We start from the raw sequence: 27,934 nt of genomic DNA, 5'->3' as shown, positions 1-27,934 counted from the left end.
ATAGATTGGGGGAGAGGAGGGCACAAGCCCACGCTGTGGACGTCCCTCCCCGCGGCGGCCTCAGCGCTCCCGGAACGATGCGCTCGGGGCGCTGTTTCCGGGAGGGAGAGAGGGAGGGAGGGAGAAGAGGCAGGGAAGGCGGGGGGGCGGGTTTGAGCGCGGCACCGCCGGGCAGGGCGCCTTGCCGGGCGGGCGGCGGAGAGACCAGGGATCCCGGCGCGGCGGGCTCGGCGCCTGGGACGCCTCACCCACAGACCGCGTGGGAGGATGAACCTGGAGCGGCTGAGGAAGCGGGTGCGCCAGTACATCGACCAGGTGAGGCGTGGGGGGAAGCGACCGTTGGTGCGGGGTGGGGTTTGCTGGGCAGGGGGCGGCTGGCCCGCTGGCTTTCCCCGAGGGAAAAACCCCTCTCGGCCCGGCTTCCGCGGGGAGAGGTGCTCGGGGAGTGGGTGCAGCAGGCGGCAGCCTCTGTAGCCGGGGAGAAGGAGTTCATTTCGAAATAATGCCTCGTTCCCCCTCGGAGGGGAGAGAGAGGGGGTGGGAGCGGAGCGTGGTGGGTCGGGAGCGCCGTGTGTGCGGCCTCCGCTGGGGGCTGCGGCCTGTGGCCGCCTGGTAGCGTGGCGGGGGGATTTTCGAGGTTTCTTTTTCCTCCTCCGGCTGTGGGAGCGGAAGGGCTGCTGTGTAGCGAAGGTATATTTGCAGGATCGCTCCCTCACGGGCTGTGCAAGTTGGGCCGTACTTACCTGGTGATTATAGGTGCCTGTCATACTAACCTGCAGTGCTGCAGAGTGCTATTAGAAGAGCAGGCTTGTTTTCATTTGTTGATGGATTCAGCAATTATGTTGCTGCAGGGCAAACAAAACAAAAAAGCACAACAGGAAAAATGCATTAATAAATTAGGTTAACTATAGCATGAAACTCCTCTGCTCTATTTCTAGTTCAAAGACTTCATACTGGTATTGCTACTGAGAGAAACCCATCTCTTCAGTTAGCACGAACATTTGTGTGTGTGGCCAGCTAGTGTGACCAGAAGATTGATTTGGGACCTAAGTTAATTTGGTGGATTTTATTGTTTTGTTTTGCAGTACTCGTTTGAGTTAAACTGGTTCACCAAGCTGCTTTGCCAGGCAGCTATATAGACACTTGTGCAGTTCTGAGGAAGGGGCATTGGGATGAACATGAGACTGCTTCTTTGTGTAATATAGTCAGCTTTTGGCACTGTAGAACTGCTCAACAGAAGTTCTGTAGTGGTCTGTAGGCCTGTATTATGCCCTTCTTTTGTGGTGTTGAGAGATTTATTTAAACCTCAGTTCTTGCAGACGTCTATTATATATGTGGGGTTTTGGGTTTTTCCTGGGAGTGCAGATTGAAACCAGGCTATTTTCTTGGCAAATTTGCTGGGTATTCTTATTCCCCACCAAGTAGGAAACGTGTGAGCACAGGATAAGAAGAGACCACGTAGGTCATGGAATGTTGTGCTTTGTGATGACTAGAATACCATCAATGTGTATTTCAGAAAAGTCTGATAAACCTCTACTCCAAAAGCATAAAACAGTCTTGAAGATTATCAACAAACTCCACAAGTGTAATGTTGTGGGAAAGAGCAAAAGTGATCAAGGCTTTTCTAGTCCTTGCAATGGCAGGATATCTGTTACATGTCCAGCAGATCCTGAGAAGTATATTATGCCTGATAGCATGGAGAAGGATAAAAACGAACAACAGTAGCCCCTGCTGATATTCTTGGAGAATAATATCGGCCAATTCTATGAGGTTTTGCCTAGCACCCCAAGTCTGATGGCAATCTTAGCTGAGTTAGTGGGGTATACCTGCAAACCCTGCTTCTGTTGGATCTCTAGTTGCCACCAGTCTTCTCTGTTTCACTCACTTCTGAACTGCAGACTTAACGGTGAAACTGTGTACCCAAGGATAAGGGGAAATTCACACAGGGACTATGGTTTGTGTGAGGTTAAAGCATCTTGACTGGAGAATGAAAATTTCTTAATCAGAAATGGTGCTGCTGAAGTTTCCTGAAGTAATTTATATGTCCTTTTTTTTAATATAGTATTCTCTTTCTTCTGAAATATAGCATTTGTTTTAACAGGAAGGAGGGGTTCTTCCTACTTTTTCAGTGATAGCAAATCAGCTAATGACCTGTTGCCATACTTACGTAGCTCATACCTTTTGGTGAAAAATACCTGAATTTATTGAAAATAAATGAACAATGCTGCCTCAAATTACTATTTTATATCCTTTGGATGTTACAGTACTGGCCCTTTTAAACTTTTCTTTGAACTTATAAAGATCTCGGATAGGAATTGCTGTTCATTAGAGACCACATGCATAAGAGATTAAATGTGAATGATGTACAATACAATTCAAAATAATCCAGGAAAGCTAAGACCAAATAAATACTAATTATTTCTATCATGCTTTTACAGCAGCAGTATCAAAGTGCCCTGTTTTGGGCAGACAAAGTAGCTTCACTGTCTCATGGTAAGTAGTTGGTTCTTACATTGTTTTTCGTTCACTTCTTTCTGATAGTGTTCTGCTTTGGTTTTGTTGTGGGTTTTTTTTAAGCCGGGTGGCTAAATGTTGACGTTTTGAGTTTGGTGTAAGTGCTTTTCTGTGATCTTTGGAATGCCATTTTTCCAAATAGAGCAGGGCCAATCTTCCTGTTTGAACTTTGTGGTAAAATTAATGTTTGGCCAAACATTAAGGTTTGCCAACCTTAAGAGACAAAAAAAGAAAGAGCTACAAGAGGCACTGGTGGTTTCCTACAGGATTCGCTGTTGCTCTGAGTGACTGAGTTGATGCTGGTAGCCTATGTCTGCCTGCAGCCATGGTCCATTTACACTTCTTAAAATGATTCTAGGTGCTTGATCCCACAAAAACTTTGGTTGCCAGTAAAGTAGAAGAGTACTAAGCTGTGCTTCTGCAATTGTAACTTCAAGCTGCAGAAGTCTAATGCTTTCGCTTTCAGTGTTGTTAAGTTCTTGCTGATCTTTTTTGAGAGAGACAATTCTGGGTTGTTTTTTTCAGCCCTATGTCCAAGGGCAGGGTAACCTACAACTACTTTTTTTAGATCTGTATCACTGGTGTCTCCTTCTCATGACACACCTCTAGTATAAGATTCTTTGTGTTCACTGTCCAGTGCACTAGCTGATGTCTTTGAAGTTTAAATCTGACCATTTTTTTGTTTTAATCTCTCACTGATCAGTATTATAAGTTGTTTATATGTATATAAATAAATATATATAAAAAAACTTTGTAACTTAATAGGATGCTAGAATAGGGGAAAAATACTTTTCTAGTGAAGCAAAAGTGAATATTGAAAGTGTTTAAAGATATATTGTAAATTAATGGTTTATAATATGTTCTTTTATTTTAGAGGAACCACAGGATATCTACTGGTTGGCCCAATGTCTTTACCTAACCGCTCAGTATCACAGGGCAGCACATGCCCTTCGATCGCGTAAGCTGGATAAGGTAGGTCATTTTAGTCAAAGACTTACTACTGTTATTCCACTTTTAAACCTGTGCTGCTAGCCATAGTGACATCTTCACCATCAGAGGATAAGGTTAATGGGAAAAGTAATTAAAAAACCTGCATGATATAGTTTATCTGAACCAAGTATAGCCCTCTGTTCAGTTGGCCAGATTGAAACTGTTGTCCCCAGATGGGGTCACAGAAGAGAGAAGGGGTCCTGCATACTGGTAACTGCAGCAGGTATGGGAAGGTGGAGTGTCGCTTCAGGTGTGGTTGTTTAAATTGTCCTTCCACTCTGCTAATGAGTGGTGAAGGCAAGAGTGAAGTGAGTGTCCTTTCAGAGTTTAATAGTAGAGAAAGTGTTACAGACTTAGTAATTTTGCTCAGGAAAGGTTGTTGGAGGTGAAAGGGATGAAGAAGCCATACAACTGAAAAAGGAGAGAGCAAAATGGAGTCTATCAGTGTAAGTAAACATGCTCTTTCTTTATAACTACAATGTATGAAACTTCTCTTTCAGTTATATGAAGCATGTCGCTACCTTGCAGCTAGATGTCATGTGAGTACACGTTTTAACCTCTATTGGAAACAAACTGAACTAAATAAAAGATGCATCTTGGGAAGATTAGGTACCTGACAGCAATGTAGATATCTATGTTCATTGGAATAACAGGTTTAAATTTTGTGACAGTTGATTTCATTCTTTAACCTTCAGTGTGGTCACTGGAGCATCCATTGTGGTACTCTTCTGAAGAAATCCACTGACTGTTTTTTTTTCCAGGAAAGAAAATAGCCCTCTAATATTTTGTGGGGAAAGAACATGGACGATTTTTGTCTCATGTCTTCATGTTTACATTTTTAATTGGTTGGTTGTAGTCTGACCAGAGGAGATGTGATTCATGGTTGTATAATATAAATATAGTTAGCAGCTTTATACTTCTGTGTAAAATGTGATGCGTAAATAGTAAAATGCAGTGCTTTCACAGGACAACTGAATCCTTTGGTAGATTAATTATAGACATTTGAAACAGAATAATGTGCAGCTTGTAGAATAAGATGATTGTATTTTATTGAAACCTATATTAACTATTTTTAGAAGCATATCTGTTTCTGTGATTGCATAATGCCAAATAATAGATTTTTCTGGAGGTGTTAACCGTATAATTTTTTGCATATTATAGATTACTAACAAAATAGTTGACTGTAAGTGTAAAGTGATATATGTCCAAATAAGAATATGCATGCATGAAAATCCTGCTGGTAAGCACTGGTCATCACAATCTGTGCCTTTGAAATGTGATGCTGTTTATTGGTACTTTATGTACAGATGTTTCAAATCCCAACCTTGTTTTTTTACATGCACGTGTTTGGCTAGTATGCTGCAAAAGAACATCAGCAGGCCCTGGATATTCTTGATATGGAAGAGCCAATCAACAAAAGACTTTTTGAAAAGTACTTGAAGGATGAAAGTGGATTGAAAGACTCTACCACAGACTGGGAGATGTCACAATCCTCTGTAAGTGACATTTTTTTAACAAATATTTTTATAACTGAGAAAAAAATGTATGAAGTCAGAAATTGATTTTTACAGTTGTATGAATCTGAAACTCTGTATTTAAGCTTTCTTTTTTCGATAACAAAATTTTCAAAAATGCTGAATTGTTCTCCTTTCAGAAGGAAGTCATGTATTAGCTTTCCTGCATGAAAATAACTTGGTTTGCAAAAATGAAGAGTGCTTTTCAACAACTTCCCATCTGCAGACACTTTGCAGAAGTTCATGATCTAACATTGATTTTTAGAGTCTTTTAGCTCTATGATGCAATTTCAGTCTTGGTAATGTGATCTAACACTTCTTTCAATTGGGCTGCACATTCTGAGATAACAAAGCAAGTTTTCTTCTCCTCCAGATATTTTTGATGAAATATTTCCTTAATCACTCAAGAGTTGTTCTCAGGAGGATGTTTTTTGATCACACTTGAAAATTATGTGGCCTGAAGGTGAAGTTTTTGAAGCTCAGTGAAAAAATTCTGTATAGGCACACAGTTAAAAGGGATGAGTACCACATGTAGGCTGAAGAGTCTGTAAAGAGCCTTTATTTTCAGAGTTAGGAATTAAAGTTTATTAGCTGAAACTACAGTGAAGGTGATTGACAGATGGCATGTTCCCTGTAACAGTGAAGTAGCAAAATGGGTTAAATGATCAGTGTGAACTGATTTCGAATGCTGCTATTGATGGGCTTAAGGAAGAAGTGGATTAGACTGAGTTACTGCAGTGCACCTTAATGGGAACATTTCAGCTACCACTGGAGGCAAAGGAAGGGAGTCCTCAGCATTGGCTATTCTTTCTTGCTCTCTGTGTCCTGGTACTCTGGCCCAAGTGTTAGGGTGGCTGATTATTGAACTAAATTGGGAAACTATTTTGGCTGCAAAATAACCCACAGAGTCAAAAAACTTGACTTCTGTCAGTCCATACCTTCACAAATGCTTGTGATAATACAGTTTACTAATGCGAGGATGGGCTTGGTTTGCCAAAGGAGAGAGCTACTGAAGTGGATACTGCTGCAAGAAATTTCCAACCAAATTCTTCTAGAAATGTAGCTTTTTCAAACTTAATTAGATTAGTTTGCACAGACGCTATTTTCTGACTAAGAATGACTTGTCTCTGAGCTGGTAACATACTAACACTTCAGCAGCTCCCTGGATTTATTAGGTGTTAATGCAGCTGTACTCTTTCTAGTGTGCAGACTCCTGGTAGAGTCGGTCTGTCTGGTTAGTCTGATGGCATAGATGCGGGATGTGTTGCTTTTCTCCAAGCGAACTTGCTGACGCTTCTGTGGCCTTCTGATGAATCAACACTCATCTAGGGAGTTTTGAAAGAACATGTTAGTTATTAGACATCTTAGCACAACTTTGTGATAATAATGATCTTTCACTACTTCTGTTTCTGAAACATCGATGTTTTGGGTTGAACAGAAGGATGTATTTTTCTGCTCAGAGTAGTTGAGTCCATTGATTTGTCCTTTTTCATCTCTACTGCGGTCATTCTTGTCTTGCTTGAAATATGTGGCTTCACAGTCAACAAAGAGGAGAATCACCTTTGGAAGTGATGATTTCCCTATACGGAATATGACGGGTATTTAGTATAAATAGCTTACAACTCAATATCAGAGCACTGGATGCCAGAAGTAGAAAAGATAAACTCTATCCTCACGCCTTAAAGCATGTGTTTGTTTGGCAGTACATAACCTGACACAGCATTCATTTGATTTTTTTTTTTAAGGTAGTAGAGACAGTATTTTACTTAAAGACAGCACTAGAAAACCAGGTTCTGTCATACATGAAATGCTTTTTACTTTTCAGGGAGCCCATTTGATTTGTGCTCAAAACCAAATTGCAAACATTGATTCAGTCTTTGACCTCCAGCCCTGCTTTTCCACCAGATCAAGAGCTCTATATGCCTTTTGCGAGGGAAGATCTATGATGCTTTGGATAATAGAACCCTAGCAACATACAGCTACAAAGAGGCCTTGAAGCTTGATGTTTACTGCTTTGAAGCATTTGATCTTTTGACATCGCACCATATGCTGACAGCACAAGAAGGTCTGGATAGCAATATTTCTCAAATAAAAGTAAAATTTAGCTGCTTTCTCAATATGCCTTTTTCCTGGATAAAAATTAAAACTACGACAAGTAACAGACCTTAAAATGTTAAGAATAGAAAATGTATGAAATGAGTGAAAATTATAATCTGCTCAATTTTACCTTTTAACTTCATTTTTCAATTTTACAGTGCTAAGAATTAAAAGAAACAAAGTACCAAAGCTGTCCTGTGTTTTAGCTCCGGCAGTTCCCATGCTCTTTGCCCAGCCTAAACAATGTTTTTTCCTGTGTTGTCAACTTCCTGGGCTTTGAATCCACAAAACCCTACTGCTGTTTGCTTAGTTATAGTAGGCACTGCTTAATATAGCATTCTGAGTGATAAAATTTGACATGGAGAATAAATAAAACCAGTGGTGTGTAATGTCATCTTTATTAAGTTTTATTTAAAATTGTAGAAGGAGAAACCTAAGAATTCAATCATTAATTTCCATCATTAGTCATATTATCTGTTTCAGTGTATATGTACTGTTTTCTTCCTTGTAGTTTTGGGATAACCATCAGAAAACTCTTTGCATCTTAAACTTAAAATGTTGGATTTTGCTATTTCTTCCGTTATATGATCACTGTAATTTTTTTTTTATTCACATAGAAAAAGAACTTCTTGAATCTCTACCTCTTAGTAGACAATGTACAGATGAAGAACAAGAATTGCTTCACTTTTTATTTGAGAATAAATTGAAAAAGGTAAACCCCGAGACTAACTAAAAAGCTGGAGAATTGATTGAAAGTCTTGACTTGACGTGTAAACTTCTGTGGATTCCATTTATTCTGATAGTTGGAATAAATAAGGGCTTTGTAGTTTTGGTTATTTTAAATTTTATGATGGAGTAGATAATCACTTTATGGGGTAGTATAACAGTTTTGTATAAACTTACTTTTTGGTGTGGTGACAACTTGAGGTTCTGATTTTTTTTTTTTTAGATTAGATAAATTTGTAAGTGGGGAAAAAGAACATTAATAATGTAGGTAAATTGTCAGTTACCTGAAAATACTAGGACATAACAACATTATTCAAGACTATTTTTTCCAAAGATAATGTGAGAGCACTGAAAGCCAACTATGTATTGCTCAGTGTTCATTTTTACAGCCTACACTTAAGATACTGACACTGGCAAGCATCTTTCATGTTTTGACTGAACTTTTAAATACATTATAAAAAACATTTTAGCAAGTATATGTTTTATGGACTTTCAGTTTAAAACTAAGAATTTTGAGAAGTTTAATGTTTCTTAAATACTCTTTTAGAACTAAAAATATTAATATCCATTTAATGTCATGTTATATATAATTGCCATCTGATTTTAGGTTGGAGTCACATGTTGTTACTTTTGTCTTTCAGTATAATAAACCGAGTGAAACACTGATTCCTGAATCAGTGGATGGTCTTCAGGAAAATCTGGATGTGGTAGTATCCTTAGCTGAAAGACATTATTATAACTGTGATTTCAAAATGTGTTACAAGCTTACTTCTGTGTAAGTATACAAAGCAACTTTGAGGTTTTTTTCTCATATGGTGTAATATAATAATTATGCCTGGACTTACAGCTAATATCATTCTTCAATGCATTGACATACATAACAATTTGATACAGGTTTCAGGTATTTAAAATGTGTAGTTTGTGTCTGGCAAGACACATTATTTTTATGATACCTAGCAGAAGTATCCAAGGCAAAACGCCAGTTAATCAGCACTGTGTGGCACTTCCCTTCATACGTCCTCTTCCTTACTCTGGTACCTTCAGTTTTGTGTATTCTGTACCTACTTCTTGTCTGGCCTTCAGAACAAATAGGTTTGGATCAGTTGCTTAGTTAGGCTGATTAAAAGTTATGTTAATTTTGACATGCCGAGTAATGTGTCTCAGTTGTTATGTAGCCCAGGCATACACTTGTTGCTCGGTTGTCCGGTGGGTCAGAACAACAACGTGGATTGCCTCTCAACTACTGTAAATATGAACACATGGTTGTGGAGCTATTTTTTTCTGCTGGCCTGACACCTACCTTTGTAAGAAAATGGTATTTTTGTGTATGTACTGCATAGTCTCAGAATATTAGTAGTATAAAATAGAACAGGTTTTGGGTTTTTTTTATATTACAGCTTTTTCTTAGATGAAGCAAGCCATCACTACGTAGAATATCCCATGTATCCCAACATCCCACTACATAGAATATGCCCAGTACAAGCAAAATTTGTGGGAAGGCTGTAGAGAATGCTGACAGAGTGAATTTAAACATCTGAGTAAAAAACTTCCTATGGAAATAAATTACTCCAATTAAGTAAATAAAATTATATTGTTGCATCTTTGTTTCTGAAACTTAATTGCCACACCTTGTCTAGCAGAAAGTGGTAGGAGTAAATGTCTCCTAGGAGGAAACTATCGCATGCTGGAGCTTGGAAACGAGAGTCTGAGAAGTCCATGAAACTTCAAAGTTTTAGACTCTCTTCAAGAGAGCATTTAAATACTTGTTTATATGTTCTTTTATACTTTTCATTTGAAATTCTTTGAATTATTTTAAAAAGTCAATTAAATGTTTAACTATTTCCTATAATCATGGAATAGTTTGGCTTGGAAGGGACCTTTAAAGGTCATCTAGTCCAACCCCCATGCTGTGAGCAGGGACATCTTCAACTAGAGCAGGTTGCTCAGAGCCCCATCCAACCTGACCCGGAATGTTGCTAGGGATGGGGCATCTACCACCTCTCTGGGCAACCTGTGCCAGTGGTTCACCACCCTCACTGTGAAAAATGTCTTCCTTATATCTAGTCTGAATCTATCCTCTTTTACTTTAGAACTGTTACCCCTTGTCCTGTTGCTACAGGCCCTGCTAAAAAGTCTGTCCCCGTCTTTCTTATCAGCCCCCTTTAAGTACTGGAAGGCTGCAGGAAGGGCTCCCCGGAGCCTTCTCTTCTCCAGGCTGAACAACCCCAACTCTCTCAGCCTGTTCTCACAGTGTTCCATCCCTCGGGTCATTTTTCTGGCTGTCCTCTGGACTCTGAACCTCATAAGGTTCATACAGGCCCATTCCTTGAGCTTGTCCAGGTCCCTCTGGATGGCAAGGTGTACTTCTCAGAGAATGGAGTCATAATGTTGTACTTCTGATTTAAGAGATTCTGTGAATAGATTTCAAGACACCTTTTTTTTTTCCCCACTGGTTGGTTTACCAAATGCCAATGATTACAAAAAGGGCTCATGCCTAGAAGCCATGTCCTGCATGCAGTCTGTTGTCTGTGTGACTATCTTCCATTTCTAAATGCTGCAGGAAATAAAAATGTAAAACTGAGCTAAATATATTTTCTAAGGCATACTGTTTAGTGTTAAGCTTAGAAAGCTGAGGGCTATTGCTTGAAAGTTGCTGTCAAACATATGAAAAAGATGAATAGAAATGTTGTTGCTTGCTGTTTGATGGTTAAATTTGAAGTGACTTGCAAGCAAATGTGTACTGTATTGTTTTCCTAATTGTACATTCAGCTTGCAAGAATTTTCTGTTATCTTCTTCTGTTAAGCTAAAGTAATAGCTATTTTTCTGGTCTTAAGATAGCCTTCATTACCTTCTAGTCACAAATAGTTTTCCAGTGCCTAAAGTGGTAATTAACTGTAACATTCCACACTGTAAAAGCAGCTTGCTTATAACACATAAAAATTTTTGAAATGTGCATTGCAGATTGTTTTGTTTTATTTTTAGAGTGATGGAAAAAGATCCTTTCCATGCCAATTGTTTACCTGTGCATATAGGGACACTTGTGGAGCTTAATAAAGCAAATGGTAAGAAACACAACATTTAGTATGAGTCAAAAGAAGGTTGTAAAGCTACAATTTTAAAAAAGAATTAAGGATGACAAGAAACCCCCTTATATAGCATTTAAAATATTGCATATGTTTTTCCTCCTACCTGCAGTTTCAAGAAAACAGTGGTAATTGGAACAGAAGGGAGTTTCAGAGCTGACAGCAGTGGGGCGGCAGTATTCATTCACGATCATGAGTGTCACTGTCTTTTACCCACTGGGCTATGTAGCCAGAAAGTTAGTGAGCTATACTGCTTCATTTCTGTTGTTTGGTTTCTGTTTTGAGGTCGTCTTTCCTAGAGTATCTAGGTGTACTTTTTCTGCTCAACAACTAAATAAAATATATTAAGCTAGAAGGAACTTTTCAGCAGTGTGTATGCTTAGGTGGACATGCTTTTTCCATATTAGAAAAAATTCTAGACTCTCCTTGCCTTTGCTGTTGCGAGGGCCTTTTTTTAGTTCAAACAAGTTAATGCTGCAGCACCTTTGTTGGGATTACAAGAATAGCTTACTTGGAGCTGGGGTGGCTTTTTCTCATTTCAGACTGCATATAAGCATCCAAATCAAGTGAGGAGCTTGAATGTCTTTAAATCAATTGGAAAATAGAATAAGGAGCCCATATGATTTGCAGTCTCTCAAAGGGTGGTGCATTGTACGTACACAAATAAGTCATTAGGTGTACTTGTACTACTCAATGTTTAGTAAATGTACTTTTCAGTTACTTTACAGTTAACTACATCTGAAAATGTGGCCAATACTCTGATTTTATTTCTAAGTCTGCCTGGAGAAACATTTTGTAAATAAGTTGGTATTTTGTAAGCCAGTTTTTATATTTGATTTTTCTGAAGCGAATAATTGATGCAAAGTACTTTTGGACAAACTCATCAATTTAAGAGCACTGTACTCTGAAGAAATAGAAATTCTATGTACGGTAATGCTATTTCTTTTGAAAATACATAGGCAATATAATTGTTATCCTGTATCTGATTACTTCCACTGTTATTAGAAATTCTGTAGTAAGTTATTCTAATAACTAGAATTATTGTTTTTATTAGAAAAGTAATCACTTAGCATTATTCCAAATAATATAATAATTTATTTGCTTTTGTCCTATTATCAGCCTGTTAATGCACAAGACTCTACTTTAAAATTGATCTAGCCAGTATGTTACACCTTTTAGGTGTCGGAAGTTTGATAGTTTTTTTACCTTGACAAGATACATTTAAGTGTAATACTACAAGCATTTATTTTAATGTGTGATAATAACCTAAGTTGTTGCAGAATTCTTAAGGGGTAGGATGTATAGCTGCTTATTTATGTGCTGTGAAGACATGGGTTTGTTTGGTTTTGGTGGGGTTTTTTAGTTAATTGCAAAACCAAATCTATTTTGAGGCAGTTTGAAGCATTACTGCTAAACAGAAAACATTTTTGTTCACTTGCACACTAATAATGTTAGATGTTCTGGATATTTGGTATAGAAAGCTTGAAACATTTTAAATGTCTTGAAACATTTTAATTTTATTTTCTTGTTTCTTCCCACTATGTAGAGCTTTTCTATCTTTCTCACAAACTGGTGGACTTGTACCCAAATAATCCTGTAAGTTGTTCTAAGCCTTCATTACCAGGTAGTTTTTTCTATGTGAAAGGACATAAAAGTTGTAATGTAATAGTCAATTTGAGCAATAGAATTAAAAATCTGTTTCTGGATGGAGCTAGTAAAAATTGTTTGATCCTTTTATTTTTTATGCATTGTAACTTTCTTATACCAAGGTTCTTTTTTTAAAACAAAGCACCTGTGAAATATATGCAAGGTCAGGTATTCACTTTGAATAATAATGTAAAACAAATGCTACAGTAATAAGTGTATATATATCCCTCTCTAGGGAACCTTTTCCAAAGTTTGATCATCTTCACAGTGAAAATTTTTTTCATTCTACTCAGTCTGAGTTTCCTATGTGGCAGCTTGTACCCATTGCCTCCCATCCTGTCATGGCACCTCTGAGAAGAGCCTGGCTCTGTCTTCTGTATTGCCTACCTTTAGATAATTGAAGACAGCAATAACCTTTCCACTTAGCTCTCTCTTCATGAGGCTGAACAAACCCAGATAGGGATGTACATGCCAGCAGTTCTACCTTGTCTGTAATATCAAATAATTTGAGAAGCTGACTGATTTCAGTGAAAATGTTCCTAACTTCTCTAATGATAATCAGTTTCTTCCACTAAAATCAGTGTGATACATCTAATAATATTCTATTTTGATTTTAATGTGTAGGTGTCATGGTTTGCAGTAGGATGCTACTATCTCATGGTTGGCCACAAAAACGAACATGCCAGAAGATATCTGAGGTAAAAAAATTTTCCAGTTTTCCTTAGTGAATCTGTTGCTCACTTGCTACATAAATATTTAATGTTCATGATTGTAAGCTTGTAAAGTAAACAGAAGCCTCCATAAACTGCTTAATACTAAACCTCCTTTTGTTGACACCCTTTATTTTTGGTGTAGCGATTTAGACCTCAACCGTCTAGATACTTTAAAAATGACATCCAGACTTAGGTGGAATCTCATGCACACCTGATCAACACGTGGCTTAGGGGCTGGTGCCGTCGTCAGAATTTTGGGTTTTTTGACCACGGGGCGGTTTACACGGCACCGGGCCTCCTCGCAGCTGATGGAGTGCAACTGACGCCAAGGGGCAAAAGGATTCTTGCTCATGAGCTCGCAGGCCTCATTGAGAGGGCTTTAAACTAGATTTGGAGGGGGGAGGGGATAAAATCGGGCTCACTAGAGTTGAACCTAGGGGTAGGTTCAATGTGCCAGAGTTGAAATCGATAGCCCAGCTCAGGTGCATCTACACCAATGCACGCAGCATGCGCACCAAACAGGAGGAGCTGGAAGCCATTGTGCAGCGCGACAGCTATGACGTAGCTGCCATCACAGAAACGTGGTGGGATGCTTCTCATGACTGGAGTGCTGCAATGGATGGCTATAAGCTCTTCCGAAGGGATAGGCAGGGAAGGAGAGGCGGTGGGGTGGCTCTGTATGTTAGGGAGTGTTTCGATTGCATAGAAATCGAAGATTGTGAAGACCAAGTTGAGTGCTTGTGGGTAAGGATGAGGAGGAAGGCCAATGAGGCAGATATCCTGCTGGGAGTCTGTTACAGACCACCCAACCAGGACGAAGAGACAGATGAGACATTCTATAAGCGACTGGCAGAAGTCTCGCATTCGCTGGCCCTTGTTCTTGTGGGCAACTTCAACCTACCGGACATCTGCTGGAAGTATAACACAGCAGAGAGGAAACAGTCTAGGAGGTTCCTGGAGTGTCTGGAGGATAACTTCCTGACACAGCTCGTGAGTGAGCCCACCAGGGGAGGTGCCTTACTGGACCTGCTGTTTACAAACAGAGAAGGACTGGTGAGAGATGTGGTGGTCGGAGGCTTAGCGTCTTGGGCTTAGCGACCACGACATGATAGAATTCTCATTTGTGAGTGAAGTAAGGACAGGGGTCAGCAAAACTGCTATCATGGACTTCGGGAGGGCAGACTTTGGCCTGTTCAGGTCACTGGTTGAGAGAGTCCCTTGGGAGACAGTCCTGAAGGACAAAGGGGTCCAGGAAGGCTGGACAGTCTTCAAGAAGGAAATCTTAAAGGCGCAGGAGCAGGCGGTCCCCATGTGCCGTAAGAAGAGCTGGCGGGGAAGGTGACCAGCCTGGCTGAACAGGGAGATTTTGCTGGGGCTCAGGGAAAAGAGGAGAGTTTATCACCTCTGGAAGAAGGGGCAGGCAACTCACGAAGAGTACAAGGATCTCGTTAGGTCAAGCAGGGACAAAATTAGAAAGGCAAAAGCCCAGCTAGAGCTCAGTTTGGCCACAGTCGTAAAGGATAATAAAAAATGTTTTTACAAATATATTAACAACAAAAAGAGAGGCAAGGAGAATCTCCAGCCCTTACTGGATACGGCGGGGAACATTGTCTCCAAGGACGAGGACAAGGCTGAGGTACTTAATGCCTTCTTTGCCTCAGTCTTTAATAGTCAGTCCAGGTATCCACAGGGTATCCATCCCCCTGAGCTGGAAGACAGGGATGGAGAGCACAATAAACTCCTCATAATCCAGGAGGAAGTAGTCAAGGACATGCTAAACCACCTGGACACCCACAAGTCTCTGGGGCCTGATGGGATCCACCCGAGAGTACTGAGAGAGCTGGCGGAGGAGCTTGCCAAGCCACTCTCCATCATTATCAGCAGTCCTGGTTAACAGGGGAGGTCCCAGAAGACTGGAGGCTTGCCAATGTGACGCCCATCTACAAGAAAGGCCAGAAGGAGGATCCTGGGAACTACAGGCCTGTCAGCCTGACCTCTGTACCGGGGAAGATTATGGAGCGGTTGGTCTTGAGAGTACTCACAGGGCACCTGCAGGACAACCAAGGGATCAGGCCCAGCCAGCATGGGTTCATGAAAGGCAGGTCCTGCTTGACCAACCTGATCTCCTTCTATGACCAGGTGACCCGCCTAGTGGATGAAGGAAAGGCTGTGGATGTTGTCTACCTGGACTTTAGTAAAGCCTTTGACAGTGTCTCCCACAGCATTCTCCTGGAGAAACTGGCGGCTCGTGGCTTAGACAGGTTTACTCTTCGCTGGGTGAGGAACTGGCTGGATGGCCGAGCCCAGAGAGTTGTGGTGAACGGCGTTAAATCCGGCTGGTGGCCGGTCACAAGCGGTGTTCCCCAGGGCTCGGTTCTGGGGCCGGTCTTGTTCAATATCTTTATTGATGATCTGGATGAGGGAATTGAGTGCTCCCTCAGTAAGTTTGCAGATGACACCAAGTTGGGTGGGAGTGTTGATCTGCTGGAGGGTAGGAGGGCTCTGCAGAGGGATCTGGACAGGCTGGCTCGATGGGCAGAGGCCAACTGTATGAGGTTTAATAAGGCCAAGTGCCGGGTCCTGCACTTCGGCCACAACAACCCCATGCAATGCTATAGGCTTGAGGAGGAGTGGCTAGAGAGCAGCCCGGCGGAAAGGGACTTGGGGGTGCCGGTTGACAGCCGGCTGAACATGAGCCGGCAGTGTGCCCAGGTGGCCAAGAAGGCCAACAGCGTCCTGGCCTGTATCAGGAATAGTGTGGCCAGCAGGAGTAGGGGAGTGATTGTGCCCCTGTACTCGGCACTGGTGAGGCCGCACCTTGAATCCTGTGTTCAGTTTTGGGCCCCTCACTACAAGAAGGATGTTGAGGTGGCTGGAGCGTGTCCAGAGAAGGGCAACGAAGCTGGTGAGGGGTCTGGAGCACAAGTCTTATGAGGAGCGGCTGAGGGAACTGGGGTTGTTTAGTCTGGAGAAGAGGAGGCTGAGAGGAGACCTTATCGCTCTCTACAACTACCTGAAAGGGGGTTGTGGCGACGAGGGTGTTGGTCTCTTCTCCCAAGTAACTAGTGATAGGACGAGAGGAAATGGCCTCAAGTTGCGCCAGGGGAGGTTTAGATTGGATATTAGGAAAAATTTCTTCACCAAGAGAGTGGTCAGGCATTGGAACAGGCTGCCCAGGGAGGTGGTGGAGTCACCATCTCTGGAAGTGTTCAAAAAACGTATGGATGTGGCGCTTCAGGACATGGTTTAGTGGGCATGGTGGCACTGGATTAATGGTTGGACTTGATGATCTTGAAGGTCCTTTCCAACCTAGTGATTCTGTGATTCTTTTGGTAGTCCCTGCATTCGTTCATGCTGCCAAGCTAAGTACAGCTAGGTAATCAAGCCTCAGTTCTTTGCTTAGGGATGGTCAGGCATTCTCCCAGATTCAGGTTTCTTACCTTAAAGGAAAGAGTTAGATAGAAAATTCTGACATTTGGCTGTCTAGTTCTTTCTTTGCACAAGCAGCCTTGGACTTTTTAGGTTGGTCAGTCAGTCTAGTGCTCTTTCCAGTGCTCAGTAGGTCTTCTGTATGTGTATTGGTTATCAGCACTGGGGAGCAGGACCTTGCTGTGAAGTAAAGCATTTGTTTTGGTGCTGTAAGCTTAAACTAAGTCATCCTGTAAGTCTTTCCTTTAAGTCAACCTGTAAGGCTTCATTTTTTCTTCTTGAGACCTTTATAGACAATATATGTACAAGATGGGTTAGTAATTTAGACTAAATGCCTGGTTATTATGAGTAAACTATTTAAATTCCTGGCAAGTATCAGTGTGAAGCTCTTCAAGTTGTCCCAAGTGACATTGGTGGTTTTGGTGATGAGATAAAGAACATCTTTGGTACATCTGCAAGCATCTCTAGCCAGGAAGGGTCTATAGATGTGTTGGGGAGGGGCGGAACCACCATCAGAATTCAAGGTACTTCTGGCAAGGAGGACCAATTTTAGGTCTGGAAAAAGTGAAATAGTAACAAGATGCCCATATTTCTTGGAGAAGAATGGTAGTGCACAACTATAAGGCTAGGGACAGCTGTGGGCTAGGCAGTAGTTTTTAGGAAAAGGATCTGGAGGTACCATGGATAAAAACACAAGCTTCCATATCATTGTTTTAGAGTCACAGGATATCGTGTTAGGAAAAAAATGAAGTGTTTAAGGATAGTTAAGCAATAAATAGGTCATTTGTGGAACATGTAGATGTCCATGTCAGCAGCTTTTAAGAAAAGCTTGGGCAAATCTGTCATGAGCTATTTAGTTATGAATGCCCTTGCCTTCAGACTGAGAAAATAATCTACAGAGCTTTGTAATGTTCCTGTCAGGTCTGTCTTTTTCTGTAAAGACTCCAGGTTGCACTCTTGATGCTCAGGTTGCAGTCTTCAGCTCACGACTTGAGTGACATTTTGTATACTTCTCTGATGCGCCACAACTGTCTGTGATGTGACAAATAAATACTTTTGTCTTCATTAAGGCTAGTACAATTATATGGCAAAATTTCAACACAGTTCAACCCAAGTGTTCATTTGGTGTTTTCATATCCTGCTTGTAAGACTTATATTTGCTAGAATATATTTATTTTGAAATGCATAGCTAGAATTTTGTAATAGATTATGAGTCACTACTAATGTTTTCTGTCCAATTCACCTATTATATCATTGTTTATGTTCAGTAATACCAAATAATTCCTGCTGTCCATGAATAAGAGCTACTGGGGGTGCTGGTTGACAGCCAGCTGAATATGAGCCAGCAGTATGCCCAGGTGGCCAAGAAGGCCAACAGCGTCCTGGCCTGTATCAGCACTAGTGTGGCCAGCAGGAGTAGGGAAGTGGTCGTGCCCCTGTACTCGGCACTGGTGAGGCCACATCTTGAATCCTGTGTTCAGTTTTGGGCCTCTCAATACAAGAAGGACATTGAGGTGTTGGAGCGTGTCCAAAGCAGGACAGCAAAGCTGGTGAGGGGTCTGGAGCACAAGTCTTATGAGGAGCGGCTGAGGGAACTGGGGTTGTTTAGTCTGGAGAAGAAGAGGCTGAGGGGAGACCTTATCGCTCTCTACAACTACCTGAAAGGGGGTTGTGGTGAGGTGGGTGTTGGTCTCTTCTCCCAAGTAACTAGTGACAGGATTAGAGGAAATGGCCTCAAGTTGCATCAGGGGACGTTTAGACTAGTTATTAGGAAAAATTTCTTTACTGAGAGAGTGGTCAAGCATTGGAACAGGCTGCCCAAGGAACTGGTGGAGTTGCCATCACTGGAAGTGTTCAGAAAACCTGTAGACGTGGCACTTGGGGACATGGTTTAGTGGGCATGGTGGTGTTGGGTTGATGGTTAGACTTGATGATCTTAAAGGTCTTTTCCAACCTTAATGATTCTGTGATTCTGTGAACTGAAGTAATGCAATTAATTCTTGAAAATGTGTGATACTTTCAAGTGCTAAATAGTTTGTTGAACTTTTAAAATTAACTTTGTTTACCACTGGTCATTACAGAAAGATTATCTTAATAGATACCTAACCATATGGCATAGCATTCCTGTGTAAGTAGTCATCTGAAGCAGGTTAATTTCAAATGTGTTTGCTTGTGACTTGCTCTTGTTTTTAGCAAAGCTACTACACTTGAGAGAACCTACGGACCTGCATGGATAGCATATGGACATTCATTTGCAGTTGAGAGTGAGCATGATCAAGCAATGGCTGCATACTTCACAGCTGCACAGCTCATGAAAGGGTATGTCAAAAATGTCATATTCAGAAAAATTAAAATTAATTCATAAATAGTGGAGAATACTGACCTATATCCCTTTAAACAGTAGGAATACGTTTGCAACAATAGAGAACAAAGGAGGAAAAAAACCCCAAATCATGTAATCGTCTGCATTTAACTTCATTATTTGTGATTACTGTTGTGATTTTGTAAGTTCTGAAGTCGAGATTTATGTTTAGGTAATCTATGTTCTACACAAAAGTTCTCTGAAATTTGTGAGTCATGTTTGTTATACCAGGTCATAAACTGCTGTATAGTAATATCTTGAACAGCTGTTTCACGCTGTGGAGAAGGTTGTAAATGAGTAGTGGACTAATCACATCGTATTGCATATAAAACTACTGTATTTCATTGTAGTTATTGGTAAATCTAATCCCTTTAATTATTACTTTTTCCATATTCTATTTGTGACTGAAATGTATGAAAGGAACGAGGAAGAAAAAGCCCTCAGAACTAATGTAAGCACTGAGAAAATACATGTAATTCCAGAGCATGTTGCAATTATGTATTGGAGTTCAAATTCTTGTCAATAACTAACAAAGATATGAAATCTTTTAAACTGTCCCTTATCTTAATAGTCTGTTTAAATCAGTTGTTACTTGGATACTTTTACTTTATTTTGCATAAACATATGCAAACACAGTTGGCATTTCTTTATAGTTTGTGATGCCATTCCTGGTAAGTGCATGTTTGGGTTTTTGTATTTTTTTTTTTCAGGTGTCATTTGCCGATGCTCTATATTGGACTGGAATATGGTTTGACCAACAACTCAAAGTTAGCTGAAAGGTTTTTCAGCCAAGCTTTAAGCATTGCACCTGAAGATCCTTTTGTTATGCATGAAGTTGGAGTGGTTGCCTTTCAAAATGGAGAGTAAGCTTCCAAAATAGGATTAAATATAATCTTAACCATGGATTATTCTGAAGTGTAATGTGCCAATATATCCACTGAAGTACTTACATTGAACTATAAAATACAAAGTTTTGGTTCCAGTTTAGATGGTGTTTACCCTAAACTCTTGCTTTCTGCATTGTTTTTTGTTGTTTAAGATTGAATGAAGAAAGAATGTAGTGCTTGAGGAACATGCAGAGATCGATTATTACCTTGTGTGTGCCTGTCATTGGGTAGTTGCATGCCTTGAAAAGGCATCTGTCTGCACACGCAAGTGCACACATGCTATAAAATTTTGTACAGCAAAACATTTTGCCTGCTCAAGAGGTTCCAAATATATTCTGAAAAAAAACTAACAGATAAAAGAAAGGTTTAGTGAATATTCTTTGTTTGTTTCTGATTTTTTAACTTTTGCCTTGTTAGCTCTGGAGCACATGCGAAATATAGCCAAACATAAATACTGGTTGTTATATCTAATTTCATTCATACGACGAAATAATGTCAAAGAACTGTTCCCGGTAATACAGTTTCTCATACTGCTAATGAAAACTCTTCACTAATTTACTTTTCTTTCTCCTCATGCCCTCAATTCTTAGCTGGAAAACTGCAGAAAAGTGGTTTCTTGATGCACTGGAAAAAATCAAGGCTATTGGAAACGAGGTACTTTTCCTAGTAATGTGCACATTCATAAATATATAAAACCCCAGGAAATTCTGTAATGTTTTGTGACAAAATACGTTGTGCTTATTTTAAGATAGAAGCAGTGCAATATAAATTTTATTTTAAAACTTGGACCATCTACTTATACTTGAGTATTAGATGAGAATCATCACACATTATCTTCAGTGCTACAGGAAAAGGCAAAATAGTATGTTTTTATATGAAATCAAAAGAAAATAATTGTTGACTGGAGAGTGGAATCCAGGTCCCATTCTCCGTCTTGGATCTTAGTAGACCGATGGTTCTTGACCTGAGGGTGGAACTGGGTACACGTGTGAAGAGGCTGTCTGCCACCTTAAGTGTTAGTCATTTCTTGAATGATTTCCACTTTTCTTTGGACATAAGCCTGTAGGTATGGATTTGTTTTCTTTTTACCAGATAGAGCCACTGTGTGGGAATGGGCCCAGGGATGTATAACTAACTTCCTGAAAGTAATAAAAAATAATCACTTGCAAAAAGTCTGTCAGGAAATGTGCTTGTAGTTTAGGTGCTTTTGTGAATCAAAAGTCAGCCGTTACAACCCTGATTCCTCAACTGCTGGAAAACACAACTGAGTTTGTACCTATTGCTAGTGCCCTTTTATTTGTGTGTCATCATCTTGTCTAAAGAAACAATGTAACTACTACAGTAACTTAACATGCCTTAATGAAAGCAGTACCACCTTGTGACAGGCTCCTTGTGAATTTTAAGATAGGTTTTCTCAATTTTTAGCTTCAGTTTAATTAATGAGGACACCACCTCATGCTACTACAATTGTTAACAAAGCATCTCCCATCAAGATAATGAAATTGCTTCTAGAGCACAATAAGCCTTATACAGAGTGGAAAGCACTGAAAAAAAAATATAATCTTTATGTGGACAAGGTGCATATTTACTAAAACAAATTGCACAGATACCAATTTACACGCTCACCAATATATACATAGGATTGTTCTGTTTTCATTAAAGCTGTACTGTTGTTCATGCGAATGCCACACACTTTGTAGATCAGGCTTAAATTTCTGCATATGCTGAAATTGTTTTATGTATGGCATTAAGTACTAAATATCAACATATCTATAAATTGACAAATGGAAATTTAGAAGTAGAGTGGGAAACACCTAAAATAACTAGGGATACAAAGATACTTTTACATTGTTATAAGTCTCAAATTCATAATGCAATCAAGTCCAAATTATTTTTAATTTCAGCAAAAAGTGTTTTAAGGATTTTCTTGGCTCAGAGTGTCTTCTGTGTGCCTCGTAAATGAGCCAATTTATTTAGAGCAGATAAAGTTAGACTATGGAGAAGACAGTAAAAAGACCTTCACTATTTTTAATTATTTTTACAAAGAGCTAATTTGGGGGTCTTCAGTGCTCTTAGGCTGAGAGACTTAATGTAATTTTTAGTGAAGTAGAAAACAAATTTTTTGTTGTCTGCTTCCAAGTTTTACTATCACTGACCCTTTAAAGAAACTTAATTGTGTTTGGGGAGTGGAAAAATTAGAAAAATGAGTTATTGAATAAATGTTTTGAGCTTAAATATGTGTTTTGAAAAGAATTGAAAATGCTTGTGATATTTTTCTTAGTCATGAATGAATTGCCGTGTTCATTTGTATGTGTTTTTTTGAAGTAGACAAAATTCAGTTACAATCTGGGAAGCTGCAGTTATTTGAATTGTTGCTTTGCGTTACAGGTAACAGTTGATAAGTGGGAGCCTTTATTGAATAACTTAGGACATGTCTGCAGGAAACTCAAGTAAGCAGAGAGCTACATTTATCTGGATCACTAAACAAACGTGTTTTCTCTAGGCCTGTTCTCATTTATATCAAGATTATGTACCACATGAGAGCAGTGTAGAAGCACCTGATAAGAAGATTCCCTAAATCAGCTTGTGAACACATATACATAAATCACCCCTTATATCCAGTTTACGACATGCAAGTTAAAGTACCTGTTGTAAAAGCCTTTCCTTAACTATTGATTCTTACTAGATAGAAATTCGGTCGTAGGATTTTAGATCCTTGTATGGGCTTGACTTCTAACTAGCTACTTGTCCCAGTCTTGACGTACTTGAATATGTCCACTGACTGAATTAACGTAAAGGTGGTTTTGTGCTGATTAACTGCTTGGATCAGTGATTATGTTTTGTTGTGGGTTTGTTTTTTTAATTGAAGTGAAATATTCAGTGACACTAACACAGCAATAAAATACTACTTTATAGTTTTTGAGAACAGAACTATTTCATATTTCCATTCTAGGAAGAGAAAAAGAAAGTGCAAAGTACATATGCAAGCTTTAACAATTTTAACATAGAGAAATGTTTTCTCATTAATTACCTTAGCCTGATTTTAACCAGTGTTTTCTTTTGTTTAATCAGTACCAGATCTTTTTTTTTTAGTGTCATGGTTTTAATTGTCCAATTGGTGTATACTGTAATTTTTATTTCAAAGCTGCTAATGAGAATGTGATTATGGTAGATATAAGGTTGTACTTCTGCTTTGGCTTTGGTAGTAATTGCTTTGTGCTTGAATTGCCAATTAGTCTTTGTTTTCATTATGAAATACGGATGTATAACAGTTACCCCTTCTGCCAAGATCAAACAAAAGGCACTGCTGCTGGAATCTATTCATGAATATAATTGCAGGGTTTTTTCCAAATACTTGTCTCAGTTATAATTCCTTTTGTCTTTTTTTTAATTTCTACAATAAGTTAGTAACTGCTTACATCACACCGAGGACAACTTGCATTGTATTATTTGTTCAGGTTTAGAAAGCCAACCTAATGTATTTCTACAGCCCTGTAAACCATCTTTCAAGAAAATCAAATTGGTAATTCAGGCAGCTGTACATATGCTTTGAAAATTTAAATAAATGCTGTAATAATTAACATATCACAGAATCACTAAGGTTGGAAAGGACCTTCAAGATCATCAAGTCCAACCATTAATCCAGCGCCACCATAATACATACTAGTATTCATAATAAATGCTGTTGCTATTATTAAAAAACTTCCTGGATATATGTCTACTCACCAACATTTATGTGGTTGAAATTTGAAAGCAGCATATTAAAATACAGTGGTAGTTAATTGGACAGGTAAATACTATAAGTGAGAATAAAATTCAAATAACGGGAAAGTTTTGTGCAGCTAGCAAACAGTTGCATAATCTTTCTGCCTCAATGGTTACTTAATGCCCTCTAACAACTTCATGTGTTGCTGTTTGCATAACTTCATTATAACTATAGACACTAAAATTTCTTCTAAATGGACAATTGCTATCCTTACTTTTAACAACTTGGTACTAGGGTGTCAAATGTGACAATTTTGTGAATTTGTAAATTCTGTGAATTTAATTTATCAGAGTAATGCCATAATGTACGTTTAATCCTTGTTTTCTAAAGTAACATGCAATAAACAGTCTAATTAATGGATAATTTTCAAAGAGAGGGTGGCTAGTATTTGAAGGAAATGATGGATAGGTGTAAACCTTCTTTTGTGATAGAGAAGGTAGCAAAATGGAAGTGACAAAAGTACCAGTGTATGTAGCACTTAAGGGTTGTGAAATTTCTGCCCAGAGAGCTTGTCTCACTTTGAGCAATGAGTGATTCAGCCTCATATTGCTCCTTCGCTCCCCTGGGGAGGAAAATGAAAGCTACAGAAAGCACGCTAATGTTACAATGAGCAGCATTAAACATCTAAAGCAATTTACCATATCAAATTGCTAATATCATCTCCAAATGAGGCCTAGCTGTAGGCAGCTGTTTTTCTACTTCAGGGGAACCATGATTTCTCAATTACATTGAGGAATAAAATTGTCAACATCCACGAGTCTTTTGTGCATTCCATTATGTTCAGAGTATGAAGCAATAACTTTTAAGTTCTTGCAGGATTGCATGCCACCGAGCCAAGGAAAATACAAATGCAGTACTATGAAAACACCCTTCACCCTGAAGCTTACTAATAGTTACTAATAATCTTCTGTATTTAACCCTAACAGGAAATATGAAGCAGCACTGGAATACCATCGCCAGGCTCTAGTACTAATTCCTCAAAATGCTTCAACTTATTCTGCCATTGGCTACATACATAGCCTAATGGGCAATTTTGAAAGCGCCATTGACTATTTTCATACGGTATGTTACTGGCTTAAATTAAAGCACTGGTCACAGATTCTGTTATTTAATGTTTCATCCTGTTTTGGTTTTGGCACAGAGAACCAGCATTTTATTCAGCCCCCAAATTAGTGTTTATTTTTTAATTTCTTTTTAAATCTTCCTACATTTTCTATTAATAGGTAAAAAATGGCCACTTTGTGAAACCTAGTAGTCAGATCCTTCATTATTATAAATTAATGGAATATTGTAATTGTCATACACATTTTATGTACCTAAACTTCTCATGCAGCTGCAATGATTTAAATTACTTCCAATCTATGCCTTGAAGTAGAAATTTTACAGTAAGTGTAAAATATGTTATACTTTGATTTGTGAATGATTGTCTGTAAACAGATCCTTTTCTGGGTTTGCTTTTGTGCTTTGCTTGCTTGTTACTTCAGCCAGTTCATAAAACAATATTATTTTGGTTGTGCAATGTTTTGCTTGACAGTGAAGACTATGCTCTGCATTGTCGAGCAACAAACTTGGAACCATTGTGGACTTAAAATGTAAATGGTTTTATTTGCTACTGCACACTTATTACTGTGTTTTGTTTTTTTTTTAACAGGCCCTCGGTCTTAGGAGGGATGATACATTTTCAGTCACGATGCTTGGACATTGTATAGAAATGTATATTGGTGATTCTGAAGCCTACATTGGTAAGTCTATTACTTATGTGACTCTTACAGTAATTGAGTCCTTTGAGAGGAGTTATTCTTACATCAAGAAAGATTATCTACCATTACCTAGTTAACTTACAGAGTAGAGTATGTTTTTGTTTGGGTTTTTGTTGTTTTTTTTAATGGCTACACGAGTCAGAACTTACCAGTAATTGGAGATGACCACTGTTTTTTGTAAGGATCACGACAGTAAATTCTTAGCGGTATAAAGAAAGGAAACACTTCGCCATTGGAGGCGGTGATGGTTTCTTTTACAGAAAATATTGATTTGTGGCAGCTTAGAAACCGAAGGGAATGGGGAAAAATTAAAATAGAAATATGGAGTTAGAAAATCAGAGGACTTGATTTCAGCTAATGCTGCTGTAGAGATATGGGCAAGGCGTTTTCACCGTGTCAGAACGGTGTGGAGACTGTCTCTGTGGAGACAGTATAAATTATTTTGCCTCAAAAACCAGAGCTTCACATATGGTAAAAAAAAAAAGGGCCTCACAACAGTAGCACGTTATATTGCCATAGTTTGAAATAGTCTATGAAAGCTTTCTGCCCAAAAAAGAAACTTTATAGCGACATATTTCTGCTTCACTGAACTTACTGATTTACCTGTAGTGAACACCATTGATGTCCTGTCAAGCATATTAATGAGGCTGAAGCAGTGAAAGCCATCTGTGTGCTGTGTTGCTTTTCCTGCAGATTTTTCGCACAACTGAAGCAGATGTTTCTTCTCAATATTGTCTTGCTCCGTATGTAGTCAGTTAACACATCTGGAAGAACTATGCAGCTGTGTGATATGCATTGATACAAACCATGCTGTGTATAACTTAAACAAGAAAAGCCTCTTAGAGAATTGGGGAGGGAATTGGCAATTACTTCTAATAACAGACTTTTGAATCTGAGTTGTAGTTCTTACATTGGGCTTTTTTTCAAAAAGGGAGGCTGCTGGATTTTTTCAGAACAGTTCTATTCAACTTCAGTCATTAAGCAGCGACAACTCCCTGGCAGTCTGAAGGCAGAGAATCATAGTAGTTTCTGGATGACAGTTTCTTTTGAGGTACGTTTTTGGAAGTGTTCATTTGGAATAAACTAATGGTTTGACTGTTTTCCTAGGAACAGAGATCAAAGACAAATTAAGATGTTATGACTTTGATGTACACACAATGAAGACATTAAAGAACATAATTTCGCCTCCTTGGGATTTCAGAGAGTTCGACATAGAAAGACAAACTCTGGATGAAAGTGGCATAGTAACACTGGAGACATCACATCAAAGGAAAAGTACAGATGCCAGTCGCCCACTGGAAGAAACATTTGAGATAGAAATGAATGAAAGTGATATGATGTTAGAAACATCAATGTCAGACCATAGTACGTGACCATAAATACTGGTAGAGGGCTCATTTTGTCAAAGTGTAATATGTTTGTTTTAGCATTTTTGTTATGGTGTTATACTTTCAAGAATTTGCTATTTTTATATGGATTCAAACTACTACTCTGTACTTAACACCAGAGAAATAATGCTTGCCTTAAGGGTGATTAAAAAGTATACATGATGGACCATTTCTACAAAATTAATCATAAATGATGAAGTAAAAAAATAAATTCACTTTTTTTAAAACTGTTTACTGATCCATGTGTCTGCCATCAGTAAGACTGTGTGAAGTTTTAAAAACATGGAACCATTTACAATGTTGTTGAATTGAATAGCCAGTCTAATAGAGTATTATTGTGGCTTCTGAGTTTTCATCCTGTCTGTGAGGAATGCTTTCTTAGTAAATAGGCCCAAAAAATCCATGAAGTTTTATACTTACTACTTTATAAATTTGTATTCCTTTAAGGAGCTATTTCAGTGGTTTTCCATCATTTGACTCTAATTTGGCATACATTAAATTGATGACAAAGCATGTTACTTTGTTGTACTTTCTCCTAGTTATTCATTTCAGTTCTTTATCATTCTATACTGTATTACTGAAAGATCATTTAAGAACTGTTTTGGGTAAGCTGACTAGACAAAAAACCATGAATGGCATAAACATTAAGGTTTATCAGTCTCACCTGCAATTAGCATTATAATAAAGTTGTAAGCTGCAGTGTGCTGCGGGACCGCAGTCATTCTCTTTACACGTAGCTGTTTTGTCAATGCAAAGGATTAACTGAATAATACACACACACAGTTTTTACAAGTCTCTAAAGTGTGGTATTTTTAAATGTCATTGGTTCACTGAAAAATGAAGAAGTAAAGCGTATGCCTCTGAAACAGCAGCAGTGATTTGTTCATCCACTAAATAGGACAGGTCTGTTTGCCTTCCTAGCATGAATGTTGAACATCTTCAGTGTAATTTTTTCCCTTCCCTTCTCTCTTTGCCTCTTCCACATATGTCACTGTGTGGGGCTTAAAATTAAAAACTTAATGCTACACGTTGTCATAATATTTTCTTCTGTGACTTC

General features: G+C 38.9%; 1 protein-coding gene across 2 annotated transcripts; it reads left to right on the top strand.

Moving 5' to 3' along the window:
* Window positions 1–156: 156 nt before the first annotated feature.
* On the top strand, window positions 157–26,862 carry CDC16 (cell division cycle 16; the record flags this gene model as incomplete). Of its 2 annotated transcripts, XM_082014305.1 has the most annotated exons (18): window positions 157–315; window positions 2,439–2,493; window positions 3,389–3,486; window positions 4,005–4,043; window positions 4,860–5,000; window positions 6,924–7,083; window positions 7,733–7,827; window positions 8,483–8,616; window positions 10,825–10,904; window positions 12,472–12,521; window positions 13,197–13,270; window positions 18,908–19,033; window positions 19,787–19,939; window positions 20,554–20,617; window positions 22,352–22,413; window positions 24,656–24,791; window positions 25,381–25,471; window positions 26,597–26,862. In XM_082014305.1, the coding sequence occupies exons 1-18, from the start codon at window positions 268–270 to the stop codon at window positions 26,860–26,862; spliced, it is 1,872 nt and encodes a 623-aa protein (XP_081870431.1). In that variant the 5' UTR covers window positions 157–267. The 2 variants fall into 2 exon arrangements, with proteins under 2 accessions (XP_081870431.1, XP_081870432.1); XM_082014306.1 differs by lacking the exon at window positions 19,787–19,939.
* Between the last annotated feature and the right edge of the window lie 1,072 nt (window positions 26,863–27,934).

Source organism: Phaethon aethereus (genome assembly GCF_964289735.1).
Source record: "Phaethon aethereus genome assembly, chromosome: 1".
NCBI lineage: Eukaryota > Metazoa > Chordata > Aves > Phaethontiformes > Phaethontidae > Phaethon > Phaethon aethereus.
This window is presented reverse-complemented; position numbering and strand designations above follow the sequence as displayed.